This window comes from Dermacentor andersoni, chromosome 4, assembly GCF_023375885.2.
Source record: "Dermacentor andersoni chromosome 4, qqDerAnde1_hic_scaffold, whole genome shotgun sequence".
Taxonomy (NCBI): domain Eukaryota; kingdom Metazoa; phylum Arthropoda; class Arachnida; order Ixodida; family Ixodidae; genus Dermacentor; species Dermacentor andersoni.
Window position 1 is genome coordinate 183,339,569 of NC_092817.1, and position 18,374 is coordinate 183,357,942.

The 18,374-nt window shown below is 46.7% G+C and overlaps 1 protein-coding gene across 1 annotated transcript in view; it reads left to right on the plus strand.

The window, feature by feature from the left end:
- SdhA (succinate dehydrogenase, subunit A (flavoprotein)) overlaps positions 1–18,374 on the plus strand; it is a 58,387-nt gene that overhangs the window by 38,828 nt on the left and 1,185 nt on the right. The window contains exons 11-15 of the mRNA XM_050177886.3: positions 1,856–2,044; positions 7,541–7,633; positions 12,094–12,192; positions 13,718–13,861; positions 15,516–15,629. Of these exons, the coding sequence (XP_050033843.1) occupies positions 1,856–2,044; positions 7,541–7,633; positions 12,094–12,192; positions 13,718–13,861; positions 15,516–15,629 (639 nt within the window). The remainder of the gene's footprint in view (positions 1–1,855; positions 2,045–7,540; positions 7,634–12,093; positions 12,193–13,717; positions 13,862–15,515; positions 15,630–18,374) is intronic.

Below are 18,374 nucleotides of genomic sequence, written 5' to 3' on the forward strand. Positions count from 1 at the left end.
TGTAATGTTGAGTGTTTGCTTGTGTTATGCAAATGACTACAACGCATATAGTTTAAATTTATTTCTATACTTGTTTCAATATATTCAAATAATGAAGCCACTGGACTAAACCCGAAATGATGTTGCAGTGCAAGTTGTGCTAACAACACGACCTCTCAGTTGAAGCCATATTCACAGAAGACGACTTCAGGACGTGTATACTTATTTGTCCAAAATTACTTTAATGGGAAACCATTATATGCCCCATTAAGTGAAAATATGCCATAGTCAACGGCGTGACCGAATGATGGTACCAAAAATGGCTGACGTCGCCAAGAGTAAGAACACCTAAGAAAATGCTCAGATTGACGGCTAATTTCTCAGAGAGGTTCCTGTAAACAAAGGAAAATAATACCTTTGACAAAAAACTTCATTAACTTTCGGTTGTAGGGGAATCGAACCCTAACCTCTGGGGTGCGAGACGAGCACCCTCCCCCCCGACGGCACAGTGGCTCCATGGTTCTGACTGACTGAAGGTGTGCCCAGTGGGTGCGTCATTGAGCACATGACGGTGCAGCCATGGGGAGAAAGTTGGCGCCACGTCATGAGTGTATAAAACGAACGTATAAAACAAAACGCATTAATGTCCAGTTGAACGCCGCTGAGCAGCCCTTTGAGTTATGAACTTCTCGCAGACAAGTGTGCTTTGAGACGCCTGGCGCATTTTGATTTGGCCTTACCGAGGCGCCATTAGAACGCAGGCGAGAGCTTGCATGGACAAGGAACGCGCAGAAAAATACATTTCACCGAAGGGACTATAATGCTTTCGCATTCCCACACGTAAGCAGTCTTAAGTGTCTCTGCTGAATTTTAGCGTCTAGAGCGATGTGCCTAGATTACATGGAACCTTAATTCGAATTGTAAGTAATATTGGCGCCGGACCTTCGTTACAGAATGTAAGAGTGTCAAAGCGATGCACCGCTGTTTGACAGCAGTGTAAAAGATAGGAATGCTTTTTTTTTTCAGGCCATGTACGATGTAGCAGCACCACATTTAGGCACTTGCACATCATTTGCAGCAAAGCACAAAAATGTGCAGCTAATTATTGTCTCTCCTACTCAAAAAAACTTGCCAAAACAAATGAACACTTGGACTCTGTCCAGCGTTGCTCTGCCTATGGGCTGTTCCAACTAAATTTTAGAGTACGTATGCATAGTCGGCTCTTTAGCGCCGTGATCACATTCTCAGGCTTGGTGTTAAGTATGTGTGTCCAGTTATGCGCAGATGCGTCCGTGCTGCTTTGTTTAGTTTTCCCGCATCCATATGTTTTGCTGTTTACAGATGAATATTTAATTCAGAGTGCACAGACTTCATCATCACAGCTAGAGGTATGAATGGAAAAATCTTACTAGGAGCACTTCGTTAAAGGACCTAGGGCATCCACACCCAGTCATTTACTTGTCAAGATGCGTTCACTGTGCCGCTGTGCGACCGAGTCATACTTCACATGCTAATGTAAAGGTAGTTTGAGGTGACTGAAGTAAAAACATGCCGTCACATCAGCAGTTTAGCCGTTCTGATGTTCCAGTGCGAAATTTCCCTAGATTTGAACAAATTTTTTTATTTTTCTAAACAGAGCCTAAAATTCCTAAATTTAGGGAAATTTCCCTACAGTTGACAGCGTTGCATATGTGGCATACTGTGTTTTGGTCTCGAATGCGAGCAGTGACAGCACTCTCCCTAGCCTTTCTAATATTGCCTACTCTGTACGAAATGGAGTATAACATAGCACATGTGCCTTGAGAACGCACCTGAAGCCACTTGAAAGCATGTGTGCATTGCTGTCGGTGCCATTTTGTTCTTGCGCTGGCCACAGGTTCTAACCCACGGGGAGAAGGTGGTGCCCGGCTTGTATGCGGCAGGCGAAGCAGCGTGCGCCTCCGTGCATGGTGCCAACCGCCTGGGTGCCAACTCGCTCCTGGACATAGTGGTCTTTGGTCGTGCCTGTGCCCACACCATTGCCAAGGAGTGCCGGCCGGGGGACAAGGTGCCTGACCTGCCTTCCGTAAGTACCGTATTTATTCGCGTATAACCCGCACCAAAATGTGAAAAAACGCGTTTAAAAAGTGGGGGTGCGGGTTATCTGCGAATTTTTTCCTTGGGAGGGGGGGGGGGTCGGCTTCACCGCAATGTGCGGCGGCCTCCCCGTGTAGTCCGCCATCCCCATCGTCATCGACGCTTGTCAAGCCGATGAAGGGCCAACGAAAGGCCAGCATTGTTGAGCCTCGCGTTAGGCGCTGTTTAGTGTACTTACCCCAGTTTGCACTGTTTGCCTGCTTTGTTTTGGCATCATGAGTGCGACTCGACGGCAGTGTTTCACAGCGAAAGAGAAGCTAAAGATTATAGCCGCTGCCGAAGAAATCGGCAACAGAGCTGCTGCAAGACAGCATGACGTCGACGAGTCGTGCATTCGCGACTGGAGGAAGAAAAAAGAGAGTCTCGAAGCAACGAACCGGGACAGGCGAGCGTTTCGGGGTCCGAAGACTGGCGCGTACCCCCACCTCGAGACGCAGCTTGCGAAGTTCATTGAGGAGCAGAGAAGTCGTGGCCACGCTGTTTCGACTGAGATGGCGCAAATGGAAGCCCTGAAGTTGGCCCGGGAATTGAACATTCCACGTGAGTTTCGTGCAAGCCGTGGATGGCTTCAGCGCTTCATGCGAAGGCATGGATTTTCTATGCGGCGGCGAACAACCATGTGCCAGCGGCTTCCTGAAGCCTACGAGGAAAAGTTGTTGAACTTTCAACGATATGTGATCGCACTTCGGAAGGAGCACAGCTATTTGCTGTCTCAGGTGGGAAATGCTGACCAAACACCTGTGTACTTTGAGATGCCGATGGACACGACCATGGAAAAAAAGGGCTCCAAATCAGTCAGCGTGCTGACCGGCGGAAATGCCAAGCTGCGCTGCACAGTCATGCTATGCGCTTTGGCTGACGGCACGAAACTGCGCCCGTATGTCATTTTCAAACGCAAGACGCTACCTAGCATTCCACTGCCCCCAGGAATCGTTGTGCGTGCGGAAGAAAATTCGTGGATGAACAGTGGCCTAGTCGGTGACTGGCTTCGAGTAATCTGGGAGCGAAGACCAGGTGCCTTGCTGGCACGCCGGTCGATGCTCGTACTAGATTCCTTCAGAGGCCACTGCACTGATGCGGTGAAGGCTCGCCTTGCCGAGACCAGCACCGACCTCGTCATAATACCTGGCGGCATGACGTCCATGCTACAGCCACTCGACGTGTGCCTGAACAAGCCGTTCAAGGCACACGTGAAGCGGCTGTATGCCCAGTGGATGGCCGACGGCATTTACACCCTCACACCGACGGGACGCGTGCGAAGGCCTGATATTCCATTGCTGTGCCAGTGGATCGTGGAAAGCGATACCGGCCGATTTGGTGCGCAAAAGCTTTAAAAAATGTGCGATCAGTAATAGTTTGGATGGTTCCGAGGACGACTACGTCTTTGAGAGTGGCGATGAAGCCTCGGATGGCAGTAGTGAGAGCGGCGACGATTAAGAATCGGATAACCAGTGACGTGGTGGCGGTCGTTTGAATAAATGTTCTGAAAACGAAATGATCACTGAGTGTGAGTTGCATCTTTCAGTTGCATCTTTCTAGCGCTCATTTTTTTTTTTCAGGTAAACGTGCGGGTTATACGCGAGTTTTTTTTTTTTTTTTTCCGCCGAGTTCAAAGTTAGGGGTGCGGGTTATACGCAGGGGCGGGTTATACGCGGGTAAATACGGTATTGCCTGCATTCGCTCTTGGTGGTTGTCGCAGCAGTGCAGGCAGCATCACCTTGTCTGAGCTCAAAGTTCACTGCCTGAGGTTGTGGGGTAGCCTCATAGCATGAGCATCTTTACTGCAACGCCTGTTAGGCATTACCTCACCCAGCATTTGTGGCATACGTCAAATTCAGCATCATCTTTTTTACCACCATCATGTTTTTTTGAGGCAGAAAGAATGGTATCTGGAAAACTGCACTTGTGTCTGCTGTATAGAACGTGTGGTTGGAGAAGCTGGTTCTCACTTGGGGAAGCCATTGTAATGCAAATAGGAGGGACACGTGGAGCAGAAGACGGGACAGTGCTGTCCTGTCTATTGTTCCGTGTGCCTGTTGTAATGAAGAAGGGGCGCTTCTTGGGCCCTGGCGCTCGCACGACAGGCAGTGGGGAAGAAGTCTACAAGGAGAGTGAGGGTAGCTGTTCCAAGAACCAGTCTCTTCCTCTTGGCTCCCCGTTGGGGAATTGAACCCCGGTATCCCACATGACAGGTGGGGATACTGCATTAGTTCCATTACAACAATTTCCCCATGTCTCTACTGAGGATTTGGTCCCTGGACCCACAATGTGTGCGCTTTTACGTCATCCTCAGTGTTTACCTTGGCATGACGACAATAACGTCATCATCTTAATAATGCTATTGGTGTTGTTTTTGTCATCATGTCATGATTGTCGTTTTCATCAGCATGTCATCTTGATTGCTCTTAATTAAGCTACTGCTGTTTTGAATTCACTGGTGGTGTTTCCTTTTGAGACCATCTGCCATATTTTTTTTATTTACAGTTGGTAGCTAACACTGATTGGTCAGATTGGTCTGATTGGTCAGGTGCAGCGTTATGTGCATCTTTATGAAATTTCTTCCCCATTCCACGGTGCTGCACTTCATTTAATGCGCACCCCAGAACTTGGATGTCTCGTACAGAAGACACTGTAATTCGTGCTCAATGCAACCATCACCAGTTCAAGGAAACATGGTTCCAACAGCAGCTATTTTCACATTTTTTAAAGAGGCCCTGAAACACTTTTTTGAACATAGTAAGAAAACATTGCCGATCTGTGGAAGAGGCTCTTTGAACACATGAGCCAAGTATTATTGTGCTGCTTGCAGCAGGGAATTTACAATGCTGTGTAAAAAACATTGAGGAATCACTTGCTCTGGCCTCGATAATGTCATTTTTGTCATCTCCAGGATTGGCCCAGTTTGCTAGTACTAATGGTGAGACGTCCATCTATGTAAAGTCGGGAGATAAGCCTGAGAAAGCTTTGCTGTAAAAACTTGGGTTGTGGTTCCTGCATGTGCTGGCTTAATTTCAGTGTACAGGCAGACAACGATGGCACACCTTAATGTACCATCTGCTGTTTGAGATCACCATCATTGATCTTTGCTCACACATGCTGAGCCTTGAGTTCAAGGCAGCTCGCATGGAAACTGCGTTGATGTCCGCCACAATACGTTTGCCTATTTTCTGCAGTACTAGCTCACAGTGACACTCTTATGCTCGCGGACAAGGCTGCAAAGCAAAGGCTACGCAACCGAAAGGCGCCTCTTTTACCACTGCTGAAAGTAGTCTGTCAGATTTGTTCACATTTTCTTACGTGGAAAATAGAAAACAATATTTTGCTTTTGTTTTTTACACTGCTTAATTTGAAATGATGTGTAACATTTACCAGCTAGCTATTGGTATTTCATTCCATGCGTGCTAACAATCGTGTTTGCTCAGTATTACATCGCTACACGCCGCAGAAAGCTGAAATTTCAAATCTAATGCCGTCTGGCGTTCTCCTCGCGGGTGCCGTGTTCCCAGTCGAAGAGCGGACGTAATCGCACAGGTACGCCTATGTACTCTTGCGAGCAAAAGTATACAAACCATGGGGTCTCTGAAAAAACTAAATTTCTTTGCCATTAGCATGCATAAACTGAAATTGACGAGTAGACTGGAAAGTTCGCAATGCTAAGTTTGGACTGCAGTCCTCAGTTTCAATTTGCATTCGCAGGCTGTGGAAAAAATTGGCTTTATTGCGCGATCCCTGGTCCGTATACTTTTGCTCACAGGTGTACATCGCACTGCTGTGAAGTCGCTCGTAGTGACACGTGACTTCGAGAATTATTCAAGGAAACATCCGTTATTTGTGTAATCTGTTGCTTCAATAGACGAATTAAAGTTTAGAGAAATAATAAAACACAAACCGAATGTCTGTGTGTTCTTGTTTTACTTCACACCGCTGCAAGAGATATTTACTGCTGTTTCATCTGCATGTTCCCACCTCATGCAGTCGCATGCGCAAACAATGGAAGTATGTCATTTCCTACAATGTTTGAGCGTGCAATCATGCTCTTGTTATCCATGTGTGTCTTCCTCAGTATTCGCATAGCACTGGTTTATACCGCTAGTCAGGTGTTATTGTGCCCAGCACAAAAAATCGGTTGCTGCCAAAAATGAGACAAACGCAACAGCTCGCGCGCGGCACTGTTAGCAGAAGTGCACTGTGCAGCACAAAGCGAGGGAAAAAAAATGAAGGTGGGCCCGTGACGTATGCGTCACGCAATCCTCGAGCTCTGGTATGGGAGAACGCAGGGAAAGAATGGAAGGAGTAGAAGGAGTGGAAGGAGTAGTGGCCTTTGCATCCTGAAATCATGGGTTCGTGGCACTGAAATATTTATATCTCTGCTATTAATGAACCAATTTGAAAAATTCTTGCAGCAGAAAGCTCCCTAGAGGGCACATAACAACTTCCAGCGTATAATCGAAATTTGCAATGTGCCCTGGTGAGGGGCCCTTTAAGGGCAGTAAAAGACATGCACTCATTTATGGAACTGTCCAATTTTTCGGACGTTTTCACGGCCGCTAGGGAGTCCAAAAAATTGGGCGTTGACTGTACAACTGACTAAGAGGATGCTTCAAATGGTTCGTGGGGTGAACACATGTCGGAAGGAAGACGAGAACAGAAACGACCTACGCATTGAGGAATGAACGGGAAAGGAAGTGTGCCGCAGCTTCTTTGAAGGAGCCTGAGCTCCAAAAACAGTGTTGGCTGATGCCGAGATACCCTGCCCTTCTGTTTTCTTTTTGAATAAAATAAGCACTAGTTCTTACTGTTCAAACTGTATTAAGTTGCTTTTTTTTTTTAACATGCTTACTAGAGAGTGGCAGCATCTGGTGACATGGTGTCAGGTCCGTCTTGACATAAAAGAAAGTTCTGTGTCACTCAGGGAATTTTGCAAAGGCAATCAGGGAAAACCTGGAAAACGAAGGGAATTTGGAAATGTAAACTTGGTAGACACCCTGAATATAAAAAAATGAATACAGTCACATGCAGAAGCTCTGCTCTCATAGCTTTCGCTACATAGCCAAGAAAAGTTGTTTGCGAGTGTAGTGCTGCTCTCTTATCAGCACAGGACAAGGACAGTACTGTCAGCAGCATACTTGCATGTTTCAGTTACTAAATCCAAGCTCTATATAGTAAATACACCTTGTAGACTTCCCCAGACACGGCAGTGTTCCATCTATGACATACCTGCATTCTTACATTGCTAGTGAACTCAAGAGAAACATGGTTACTTTTCTTGGCTTATTTTATATTTTGCACAGTGGGTAAATCTGCTTCTACTACGGGATCTCGTATCTCCCCGATTTCTCTTCACAGAAGATTTCTTCCTTTCTTCTGCATCCATTCAGACAGCTGTGACTGCTTTGTGACGTGTCCTTTTGTTATTCCATTCCAGAATGCGGGCGAGCAGTCTGTTGCCAACCTGGACAAAGTCCGCAATGCCAGCGGGTCCCTGCCAGTGTCCAAGATCAGGCTGAACATGCAGAAGGTCAGTCCATTCCATCAGTTCGCATTCTTGTTTGGCTTGATTCGATGGCACTGCGTAGTTAGGGACCGGTCAAGAATGTCGAAGAGCCACAAAAGCCGGATGTGCATGCCGCGGCTTTTCAATCAATAGTTTCCTTGTATCACGTATGTATAAATAGCCTAAATCGACAGGTGCGGCGCCAGCTATGCCACTCGGCACACTCACGTTTACAGTGACATGGGTACCTTAAAATGCTTTAAGCAGAGGGATGACTCTGTCCTTGTGCCCAAAGAATCTCTTCAACATTTTCCCAATTCTTTCTTTTCTTTTTTTTTTTATCTAGCTTGCTCATCTTTCACATGTTTCTACATTATTAACCAAGGGACCCATCGCATTCTTTGACTTTGGGACCCTCGTCTGTATATAATCTCTAGCCCATTCACTTTATCTAAAGAATAATAAATTGAAACTGAAACAGTGGATGGGGATCTGCTGTGGCTCGCCATGCGCAGACCTCGAATTCATTAACCATGGCAGTGCTTCTTGCATTCTTTTACTGGCAGTCACCGGTATTATCAATGATGTAGATGCTGCTGCGTGGGTCATGAGATACTTTGTATTCAAGAATTGCTGTCATGACTGCTGCAGCACTGTAGCAAGCTGAATGATAGGGACAACGGGGAAAGGCACATTTGACAACCACACAGTGCCAACTTTAAACAACAGATTTATTTCCAGCTCTCGTTGCTAGCTAGACTCTCCAAACGTAATAAGACGTTTGGAGAACGTCGTAAGACGTTCATCTTTACCGTGCATAGCTCGGTAAAGATGAACCAAAACGGGAAACCATATGCAGACATGTTTTAGCCACACCGATTCTTAGACGGGTACACGTTCAACGCGAACAAAGGTAATCGAGCTCTTTTGTAGATTGTGGGATTCTCACCCCCGTACACTTGGGACAAAGGAACGACAACACAGTAGTGCAAACAATCACAAGGGCATTTATTGCACTTTTCATAGATCAATGCCAGCTAGCCGAGTTGCCATCCACAAAACATGCCGATGGGCGCGCGACAAATCTAGAAAGTCCGACTCACCGCGACCGGATAACGAGCGAATATGTTCGCCCCATGCTGGATACCAACGCCTGGTCGTTTGCGCGTACTGTCACGCGAACGGTGGCGCGTTCGCACGAGGCCTTACGAGACGGTTTTGCAGAAGCACGGATCGGCGCACGCGCGGAACGTCCACGCCACTCGCCGATTCCGAACCAAAGAGGAAGCGCCTTCTCCATTATGCGCACAAGTAACCTGCTGTTAGGCGGTGTTAGCAGAGCCACACTCGTGCTGCACTTCAACCAGGCCGACTGCCGCGGGCATCAGGCCATGCTGGGAAGCCGGATTACAGGAGGCGGGAGCTATGCGGGAAAACAGCATATCAGGGGATGCGTGAGAGTCTCGCATCCCCACAAGATAAAGAAATTGATGGCTTAAATGCCCATGGATCACCAAATGTTGATATGTTGCTAGCGTCCATTATCAAACACGTCATCTTGCACTTGCTTCTACTCACGATAAGTTTCCTTAAATCTATGTTGTCAGTTGCATCTTTGGCAATGGAGGGCAAGAAAACCATCGGCAGCCACATTCTTCATTTAGTTATTGTGCTCTTGTAGCCTATCATTTATACGTCTACCACTTTGACCGACGTAGGATTTTCCACACTTGAGAGGAGTGCGGTATACAATGCACACAACACCTTCAGTGAATTTGGTTTCATGCTTCTTTTCACATGTAGTATCTGATTTTTTTTCTGGCCTTGTGTTCCTGCACAAGTTTACCAATTTATTAGGCACCGAAAATATGTTTGTCACTCCTTCCAGCAATGTTCTTTAATCTGTGGGAGAAACTACTTATGTGGGAGATGACAGAACCCTTTCTGTGGTGGTGCTTGTACCATCCACCTGCTTGAAACCTTTTTCCTGTGCTTTCTTAAGCAATCCTTCTGCGACTGACAGAAACACGTGGCTCGGGTATCCATCGCCACTTAAACTTGAAACTTTCTGTCCAAAGCTATCGTTCATTAGGTGCTGGCATGACTTCTTCAGCGCTTCACTGAAGCACATCTTTGCGATTCCCCTCTTCACAAGTTTAGTATGTGTGGAATGGAATGGTAAACGTGGCTTACTTGCCCAAGTGTCGGTGATGCACAAGCAGAACATCACTGGAGAGATTCGTTTCAGCTGTCCGGCAGGAGTCACTTCAGGCTCTACAGACCTCATCCACTTCATATAACAACTTTATGGAGTCTTGAATGGTTTATTTATGCGCACATCAAGTGTGTGCAACTGGGATGTCATCCCGAGAGATGTCCACAAGCTCGGTGCAGGACTTGCATCCGTCCTGTCCACTCTATTTCTTCATGCCCGTATTTCCTCTCAACGACACCACATGATGCACCAACTGGCCCAACAGTCCACGCTTCTGAACTTGCACAGCAGTCGTTTAACAAAGTGCAGTGCGTGCGTCAGCCACATGCCTTCATAAATGCATTGTCGCCATCCACAATTGCATCGATAGCGACCACGGTTTCGTCTACAGTGGTTGCGCCAAAAAGTACTTTTGTTTTGACTTGGTGTGCACATTGACCGCATGCCTTCATAATGTATTGTCGAAATCATGATTGCATCGATAGCGACCATGGTTTTGTCTGCAGCAATTGTGGCAAACAGTAGCTTCGTTTTGACTCAGCGCAACAGCAGTACACACAATGTCACTAACGTGGTGGAAGCTGTCGGGTACCATATTTACTCGATTCTAACATGCCCTCGATTAAAACGAGCACCCGCTTTCCGTGACCAAAAAGAAAAGGAAAAAAAAACCTGCCCTCATTTGTAACGCCTACCTGTTTGCCGTGACTCAAAAGAAAAAGCCCCTTGCAGTACCGCACACCTCATTCTTTCATACAGAAATACAATGTTCTCTCATTTGAGAACACAATGATTTAGTCCCAATGCACTAAAGTTGCAATAAAGAAAGAAAGTCGCAGTTTCACCCGAACGGCAAAGCATCGATTGCAAGAGCAAATTAGTAGACAGCTACACGAAAAGTAAGGATAGTAGTTTTATCGCCCGTATAAAGCTTTAAAATTTGCTTATTAACTAAATTAACAAGCATGGTGTCACGCATGCACGAGCAAACGCAAACACGTCTCACTCAGTGACCGTGGGAACTCTATCAAAACGCTGGAGTGTGGGAGCAGGAGCGAACAAATTGACCTTTGTGCGGCCTCTTGCTTCAATCCAAACTAACCGACGAGAACACAGCGCAGTGCGCCTGTTGTCTCCATCGCAGATCACTTTCTAGATAGGGGCTGCATGGCCGCACCGTTTGCGCCAGTCCCGCGCGCAAATTTTGGGAACTCCGAATGCCCGTGATGCGGCCCGATTTCCTTCCGTCTCAGCACACGTGATCACTTTCCTTTTAATTGCAGCATCGTGATGAACTCTGTGTTTCTTCTCAGTCACCACTTCCATGCTGATAGAGCAAACGTGTGCGAGTGTTAACCGGCAACGGAGACACTCAAGCAATCATGGCGCGGTCTTCGTCGTCTTCTTCTTCAACATGCTGCGGAAAAGCGCAGGAGCGCGTCTGCTTCACTAAAACTGTCACAGAAGTTTCGTAGGCTTTGTTCTGACGTGCGTGGATAGCGCACACTTCCGATGGCTCGTAGCAGTGCAAGTTCAAAGCTCCCACCTATCTGCTCCGGTGAGCTGGTTGGAGGTGCAAAGGGAGATGGCACACCAACATGGCTGCATTTCCGGCTTCAAAAACGGGACATCAGGGCCTCTCCGATATGTTAACGCTTTCCTCAATGAACCTAACCACACATACTACAGCACATGGAGGAAGCTACGGCAGCTAGGCTCGAAGGGCGGATGAGGCGGCCATTTTGAGATGCTGATTGCGATGTGGCAACACAGATTTAGGGTCGCACTCGATTCTAATGTGCACACAATTTTTGGACCCGTTTTATCAAAAAAAAGTGCATGTTAGATTCGAGTAAATATGGTATGTAGAGCTCCAGCTACATCGTGATGGCTGGATGATCTGTTGGCAACCAGCGCACTGGCAAAAAAATAATCTGGACTAAAAAATAATCTTGTCACTTGAGTAAAAAGTGTCTCCTATGAAGATTCGTGCAGCGGTTGTGCTGCAGAGGAAGTCACAAGGCCTTTACTGTTGCGAGCACTAATCAATCACGAGATGACGTGAGTTGCAGCTTCCGCACCGCTTTTGGGTGAAATAGAAACAGGATTTGCTGATTCATTTAAGAAATAAAAGCGTGTTGGCATAGTAAGCATTTGTGTATTGTGTTCTTGGTAATCTCGATAATTTAACATTCTTTGCTGTGAAAAAAAAATCTGTGTGCCTGTATGACCAACTGACCTTGTTTTACGTACCACCTGTTGCACGCAGACAATGCAGCAGCATGCGGCTGTGTTCAGGACTGGAGACAGCCTTCAGGAGGGCTGTCGCAAGATGGACGTCGTCTACAATGAGCTGAAGGACCTCAAGGTCTGTATGAACTCTCCCTAGTGGTGGGATCAGTTTGCCTGCCAACTCTTGTTTTCTGGCGTGAGCAGTACAAAATATGATTGTTGTATTTACTAAAGCATGTGATCTGCATAGGGAAGTAATATCGGCTAGTCAGTATCAATATTTGATGCTGTATTTTTAAAGAGAAAGTTTCTTTGCCAACCTATCTGCGATTTATTGTCGTCATCCATTCTTCCGAGTAGAAGCTGTCACTACTCTAGCCACCATATTGTCATGGCATTTGACATGGTTTCGCGTGACTTGGCACCAGACGCCTCGGTATATATGGGCAACAGCGTTTCTGGCACTGTGCCAAGTTTTTCGCACAGTACCAGGAACGCTTTCGGCAATCACCTTCGGTGCATCCAGCGTCAGTTATGCAAAATCTTGTGGAGGTGACAGTATCACTGAAAGTGATCTCTCAAAAATATCGCCTCTGAATAAAACTTACCTTTGCTTTGCAAGGAACGCCACCATGGCTGATGGCTGTTAGGGGCACATTACGGGACGTATTCAGTGCCGAAATTCCTTGGGCATTTATCGTGATGCAGTGTTTTGTCTTGCTGGCTACGCTTACACCGATTCCCACAGTGCATGGGTTGTGCATGATTCCTTTACCTTGCTCTTTCTAGTTTTGACACAGGTGTGATTGCTTCAGGTTCTACGCATTTCACAAAAGTAAACTAAGGGTCTCTGTCTTGTTGCAACTGTCATGTGCTAGCCTCCCAGCAGTAATTAAACTGCCAGAACAGACAAGGCAAATAGTGCATATTGTTTACACCTGTCACATGTGCAGTCTAAGTAAATTCAGAGTCACCGAAAGGTTTACCAGGCCGGGAACATTTGTCACTGCAATGTGTGTGAAAAAGCTCTTCCGCTGAAACTTTGCCCTCGTAGCCAGAATGGTCATCTGTGAGTACATTGGTCTTGGTTCTAGTGAACTAGCTGTGTCAGTGACATCACACTAATGTCACGTCAGTGACATCACACTAATGTCACATGTTGACGCATCACTTTGGGTGTGAAATTCTAAAAAGGTAAATTAACGAAAGCTACCTGCTTAATTTTTGCCACTAATTACTGACCTTCATCTGCCAGCTCCAAAAAAATGAAAATATTTATTTACTTTGTGGCCAATAAATAGTAGTTTATTTCTACCTTAGGGGCTCAAAAGCACTGTCATTAGTTACACATTACTAGTAAAAGAGCTTTGTTACGTTTTGACCATAATTATACAGCGCTAGCGGTTTGTATATCTATGCAATCCTTATTTAATAACAGCATTGATACATGTTAAGAGTAGGATCTAAGTACAACAATTTACAGACGATTTGAGGCACACTTACAGTTCATCTTGGAAATTATTTCGTAGTGAGGTGTATCATGCTTTGTTTCACGAAAGTTGTGAACATGAAATCTGCCACCAGTGTGAAACACATTTAGTTCTTGCCTCATTGCGCCTTGTTCAGCTCTGCATGTCTCTCTTGTCTGTGCCGGCATGCAGTTGAGCGACCGAGGCATGGTGTGGAACACGGACCTGGTGGAAGGGCTGGAGCTGCAGAACCTGCTGCTGTGTGCCCGCCAGGCCATCTACGCAGCTGAGGCACGCAAGGAGAGCCGCGGTGCACACGCCCGCGAGGACTTCAAGGTGCGTCCATGTCCTCCGGCATGGCACCCATCCCCCTTTATTATTATTCTAAAGTATGAAATTGGGCCAGTTGGTTTGGTGAACAGCACAGTGAACGACGCAGATGACAGAAAGAGAAAGCCAGACAGAACATGTGTGCTGTCGTGCTGTTGCTCACTGCTTGCAGAATGGCTGCACAACTGAAACAGCTGCAGCAACTGGTGGGTACATTCAGCTGGCACAAAAGCCGAAATTGAGGGGCACTCACTCGCTCTGTCCACTTAGCAGTGCTGTGCAAACCAGTCGCAACCCACGGCCTGTCGCGTTGGGCAGGGGCCTGCAATTCGAGCGAACGTGATAGCCGTAGTTGCAATCTTGGCCACTTGGCTGGGCCGAACGGCGCTAGCTGGCGGGGATGGGACGCGTCGGGCTACGACATTCCAAGCGCTTTCCTGACGCATTTACTGGGTGAACCGCTGGGTGATAGTGGCGATAGACCATCTCACGCGTTACGCGGAAACTTCGCCTCTGCCCAACGCATCTGCGCGGGATGTTGCCTGGTTCCTTCTGCATAACATCATACTTCACCATGGAGCTCCCAGAGAGTTGCTTAGTGACAGAGGCCACGTTTTTCTCTCTGATGTTATAGAAGCCCTCCTCAAGGAATGCCACGTAATTGACCGTACCACTACTGCAAATCACCTGTAAACGAATGGGATGACTGAGCGCTGTTAGCCATGTACGTCGCATCTGACCAAACCAATTGGGACCGCATTTTACCCTTCGTGATGTATGCTTATAATACCGTCACACAGACCACTACAGGATTTTCCCTGTTCTTTCTTCTTTCTTCTTTACGGACGCGAGCCTTCCTGCACAATGGATACCATCCTTCCGTATCGCCCTGACACAATGGAGGCTACTACCCTGTTCGAAGCTGCTGCACATGTGGAAGAGTGCCAAAAGCTCGCCCACACATTTACTTCGGAAGATCAGCTGCGACAGAAGCACCTTCGAGATATTCCCTCCTCCCTGGCACCCTATGTCCCTGACTCACTAATCTGGCTTTGGGTTCCTGCTACCAGCCCTGGGCTTTCACCCAATCTTGTTTCCAAGTACCAGAGTCCCTACCTTGTCGTCAGTGAAACGTCTCCTGTGAACTGTTTGGTAGAACCCCTTGAGCCGCCTTACGATAAGTGCCACCGAGGGCGCAAGGTAATTGCACTGGAGAAGAACAAGCAGCAGCCAATGCTTCGAGAAAGACGACGAGTGGTTGGAAGCCTTGTGCCTGTGTTGCCTAAGCTGTGTGACCTCTCGCTGTGGTGCTTTGCTATCTGAGGGTTTCATCAATTAAACTATAACGCCTCTTGACAGATTATATTTAGAAAATATATCGGCCTAGATTTTAATAAATACGGTGTACACAGGAAAATACCATAACTGTGTACATTGCTGGGTTGGTCAGTTTCTACCTGGCAGCATGTGAATTGCAAGGTGGATGACATTGCATTCATCCTGCTTTTTCCTCTGGTCATGCTTTTGCTCTTGCCAAAAACAGAAATGCTCGACACTGTGAATGGGGCAGTTGTCAGAAATAGATGCTAGCTGTCAGTTGTTTGTCTTTTTGACAGTGATGCATTTCAACCGTGCTCAAATGGTGGCTGTTCTCTTGCAGGAACGCGTGGATGAGTTCAACTATGCCAAGCCTCTGGAAGGCCAGCAGAAGCTTCCCCTGGAGAAGCACTGGCGGAAGCACACCCTTTCAGACATGGACGTTGCGACGGGCAAGGTGGGTGTTAGCACAATGGTGCACATTTTGCTAGCAAGCAATTCACTGTGTACTTTGAAGGGGCCTTGAAACACTTTTCTAACTAATCATAGAATGGCCTCACTATTGAAGTACATCGTCCCACGAATGTTGCATTGTAAAGATTTTCCGAATCCTTCAACTATAAGTGAAGTTATCTCACCAATATCCGGCTTCCTCGCTCTTTTTGACTCTGCTAGCGCGATGGGAGCTACACAATGGAGAAGCCAAGAGGGCAAAGCCTCGGCCAGAAGTTGAGAGAGTCGTGGCGGCAAAAGGCTAGTCACAGCACCCCGTGGTGCCGCGGTGGACTACCTACTACACTAGCTAGCATGCCACTGCCTTCTCGCAAGCCATACGCAGCAGATGCAGCTACTTGAAGTGCAAAGATGAAATTGTTTATCTGTCTGTTTGGGATTGTGGACATGTATATTTCTCATTTATTTATCTAAACATGAGCAATTACCATAGTTACTCAACTCTAATGTGTCCTTGATTGTACTGCTCACCCGTTTTCCATGACCAAGAAAAAAAATAAGTACCACCCACCTCATGCTTTCATACAGAAACCCAACTTTCTCTCATTTAGAAAAACCAAAATTATTCCCTATGAACTAAAGCTGCGATGAAAAAAAAAACCAGAAGACTCAGTATTGATTCCAAAAGCAAATCAGTATACAGCTATACAAAGTAAGCTTAGTAGTTTTATTGGCCGTATAAACTTGTAAGCGTTTGCTATAACTAAGTAAATTAACAAGCATGGTGTTGCGCGCGCAAACAAACATGAAAACGTCTCACTCGATGACTAGAGAAAGTCGCTATCAAAACGCTGGAGTGAGGAAGTGCAGTACGTGGTAGGAGCGAGTGAATTTACCTTCGTGCTGCCTCTCGCTTCAGCGTGAACTAAGCGACGACAACACAGCACACATGAAGCTGTCGGCCCTCAGTGTACCTAGACATGTAGACTCTGTCGCCATCGCACATTGCTGTCAAGATAGGGCCCGTGTGGCTGCAGCAGCTGTGCGAGTTGAACAACCCCCTTCTGTTTGCACCAGTCCCGCACACAAGTTTTGGGAACTCCGAATGACCCGTGACGCGACCCGATCTCAGTACGGTCTCCGCTGTGGGGGTATCATCCCTGCTCTTGGCACAAAGGAACGACAACACAGTAGTGCAAACAATCACAAGGGCATTTATTGCACCTTTCATAGACTAATGCCTGCTAGCCAAGTTGCTATCCACAAAAATGCCAATGGGCGCGTGACAAGGCGAGGAAGTCCGACTCGCCACGACTGTACAGTGAGCGAATATGTTTGCCTCATGCTGGACACCAATACCTGGTCATTAGCGTGTACGGTCACGCGAACGGCGGCACATTCGAACGAGACCTCGTGAGGCGATCTCGCAGAAGCATGGATCGGCGCACGCGAGGAACGTCCGCGCCACTTGCTGAAATAGAAAAAGCCTACTCCCTGTCGCGCCCAACTAAAACCACCGTTAGGTGGTGTTAGCAGTGCAACACTCATGCCATCTGTCATGCCTCCACACTGCTGCCGCTGCAAAGCTGCGCAGCGAAGCTGGATTACAGGAGATGGGAGCCATGCGAGGAAAACATCGGGGGATGCGCGAGACTCGCACATTCCCACACCGCACACATGGTCACTTTCCTGTTAAATGTGGCATCATGACGAACACGGCATGTCTTCACAATTGGCACTTCCATGCTGATAGAGCAAACACAAAAAACAATAAGCTAACCTAAGCACACGTACTACAGCACATGGGGGAAGCTAAGCAGCTAGATGACCATTTTGAAACGCCGATGGTGATGTGTAAACTCGATTCTAACAAGCACGCAATTTTGTACCTGTTTTTATCGGGAAAAGAAAGTGCGTGTTAGATTCAAGTAAAATATGGTATGTATTAGTGAGAATGTTCTCACGATCACGAAATCGACCAATAGTGTTGGTTGGCCTACTGCTTTCAATGTCGACATTGTGGATGCGAAAGCAAGCATCTGTTCACTGCTTTTGACACGAGATTGTCAATTCCATCCTGCATGCAGTGCAATAATTGGCTCACATTTTCACGGGAGCCTTATTAACAGATCAGCAAAATTTTTTTGCTATGTTCTAAAAGTTTTAAAGGAACCCTTTGTTGGCATTCTTGGATACTAATATACCATATTTACTCGCGTAATGAATGCACTTTTCTTTTTTCACAAAATCCAGCTCGAAGTTTGAAGTGCTGGAACTATGCAGGGTAAAATTTCCGGCTCACATTCTTGCATGTTAAATTAGAACGTATGTCAAGATTATGGCTATTCTCGCAACATTTACCAATAAATGCAGTAGAAAAGGAAAACCAAAAGCTTCCTACCTATCTTTTTAATGACTGGGCAAGAAACATCGATTTTACACACACACAAAATAACTTATTGACAGAGATGCCATGCATGTTAGTGAGCATGCACTCATCGCTGAGCGCAGACTCATTTTCTGTCTGAATTACGCAACATGCTGTCTTCGCTTGCATCTAGTGTGTTAGATATTCCAGTCTTCTTGAAGCTTTTCCTGACATCATCGTCATAACCCACTCGCCACACTTCAGAAATCCAGCCGCACAGCATTTCTGCTGAGGGCCTCTTAATTTTGCCACCTGAAGTGAGTGTATGCTGTCCTCCCACCATCCAGTTTGTTTACAGCCTTTGAACGTTGACCTTGAAGG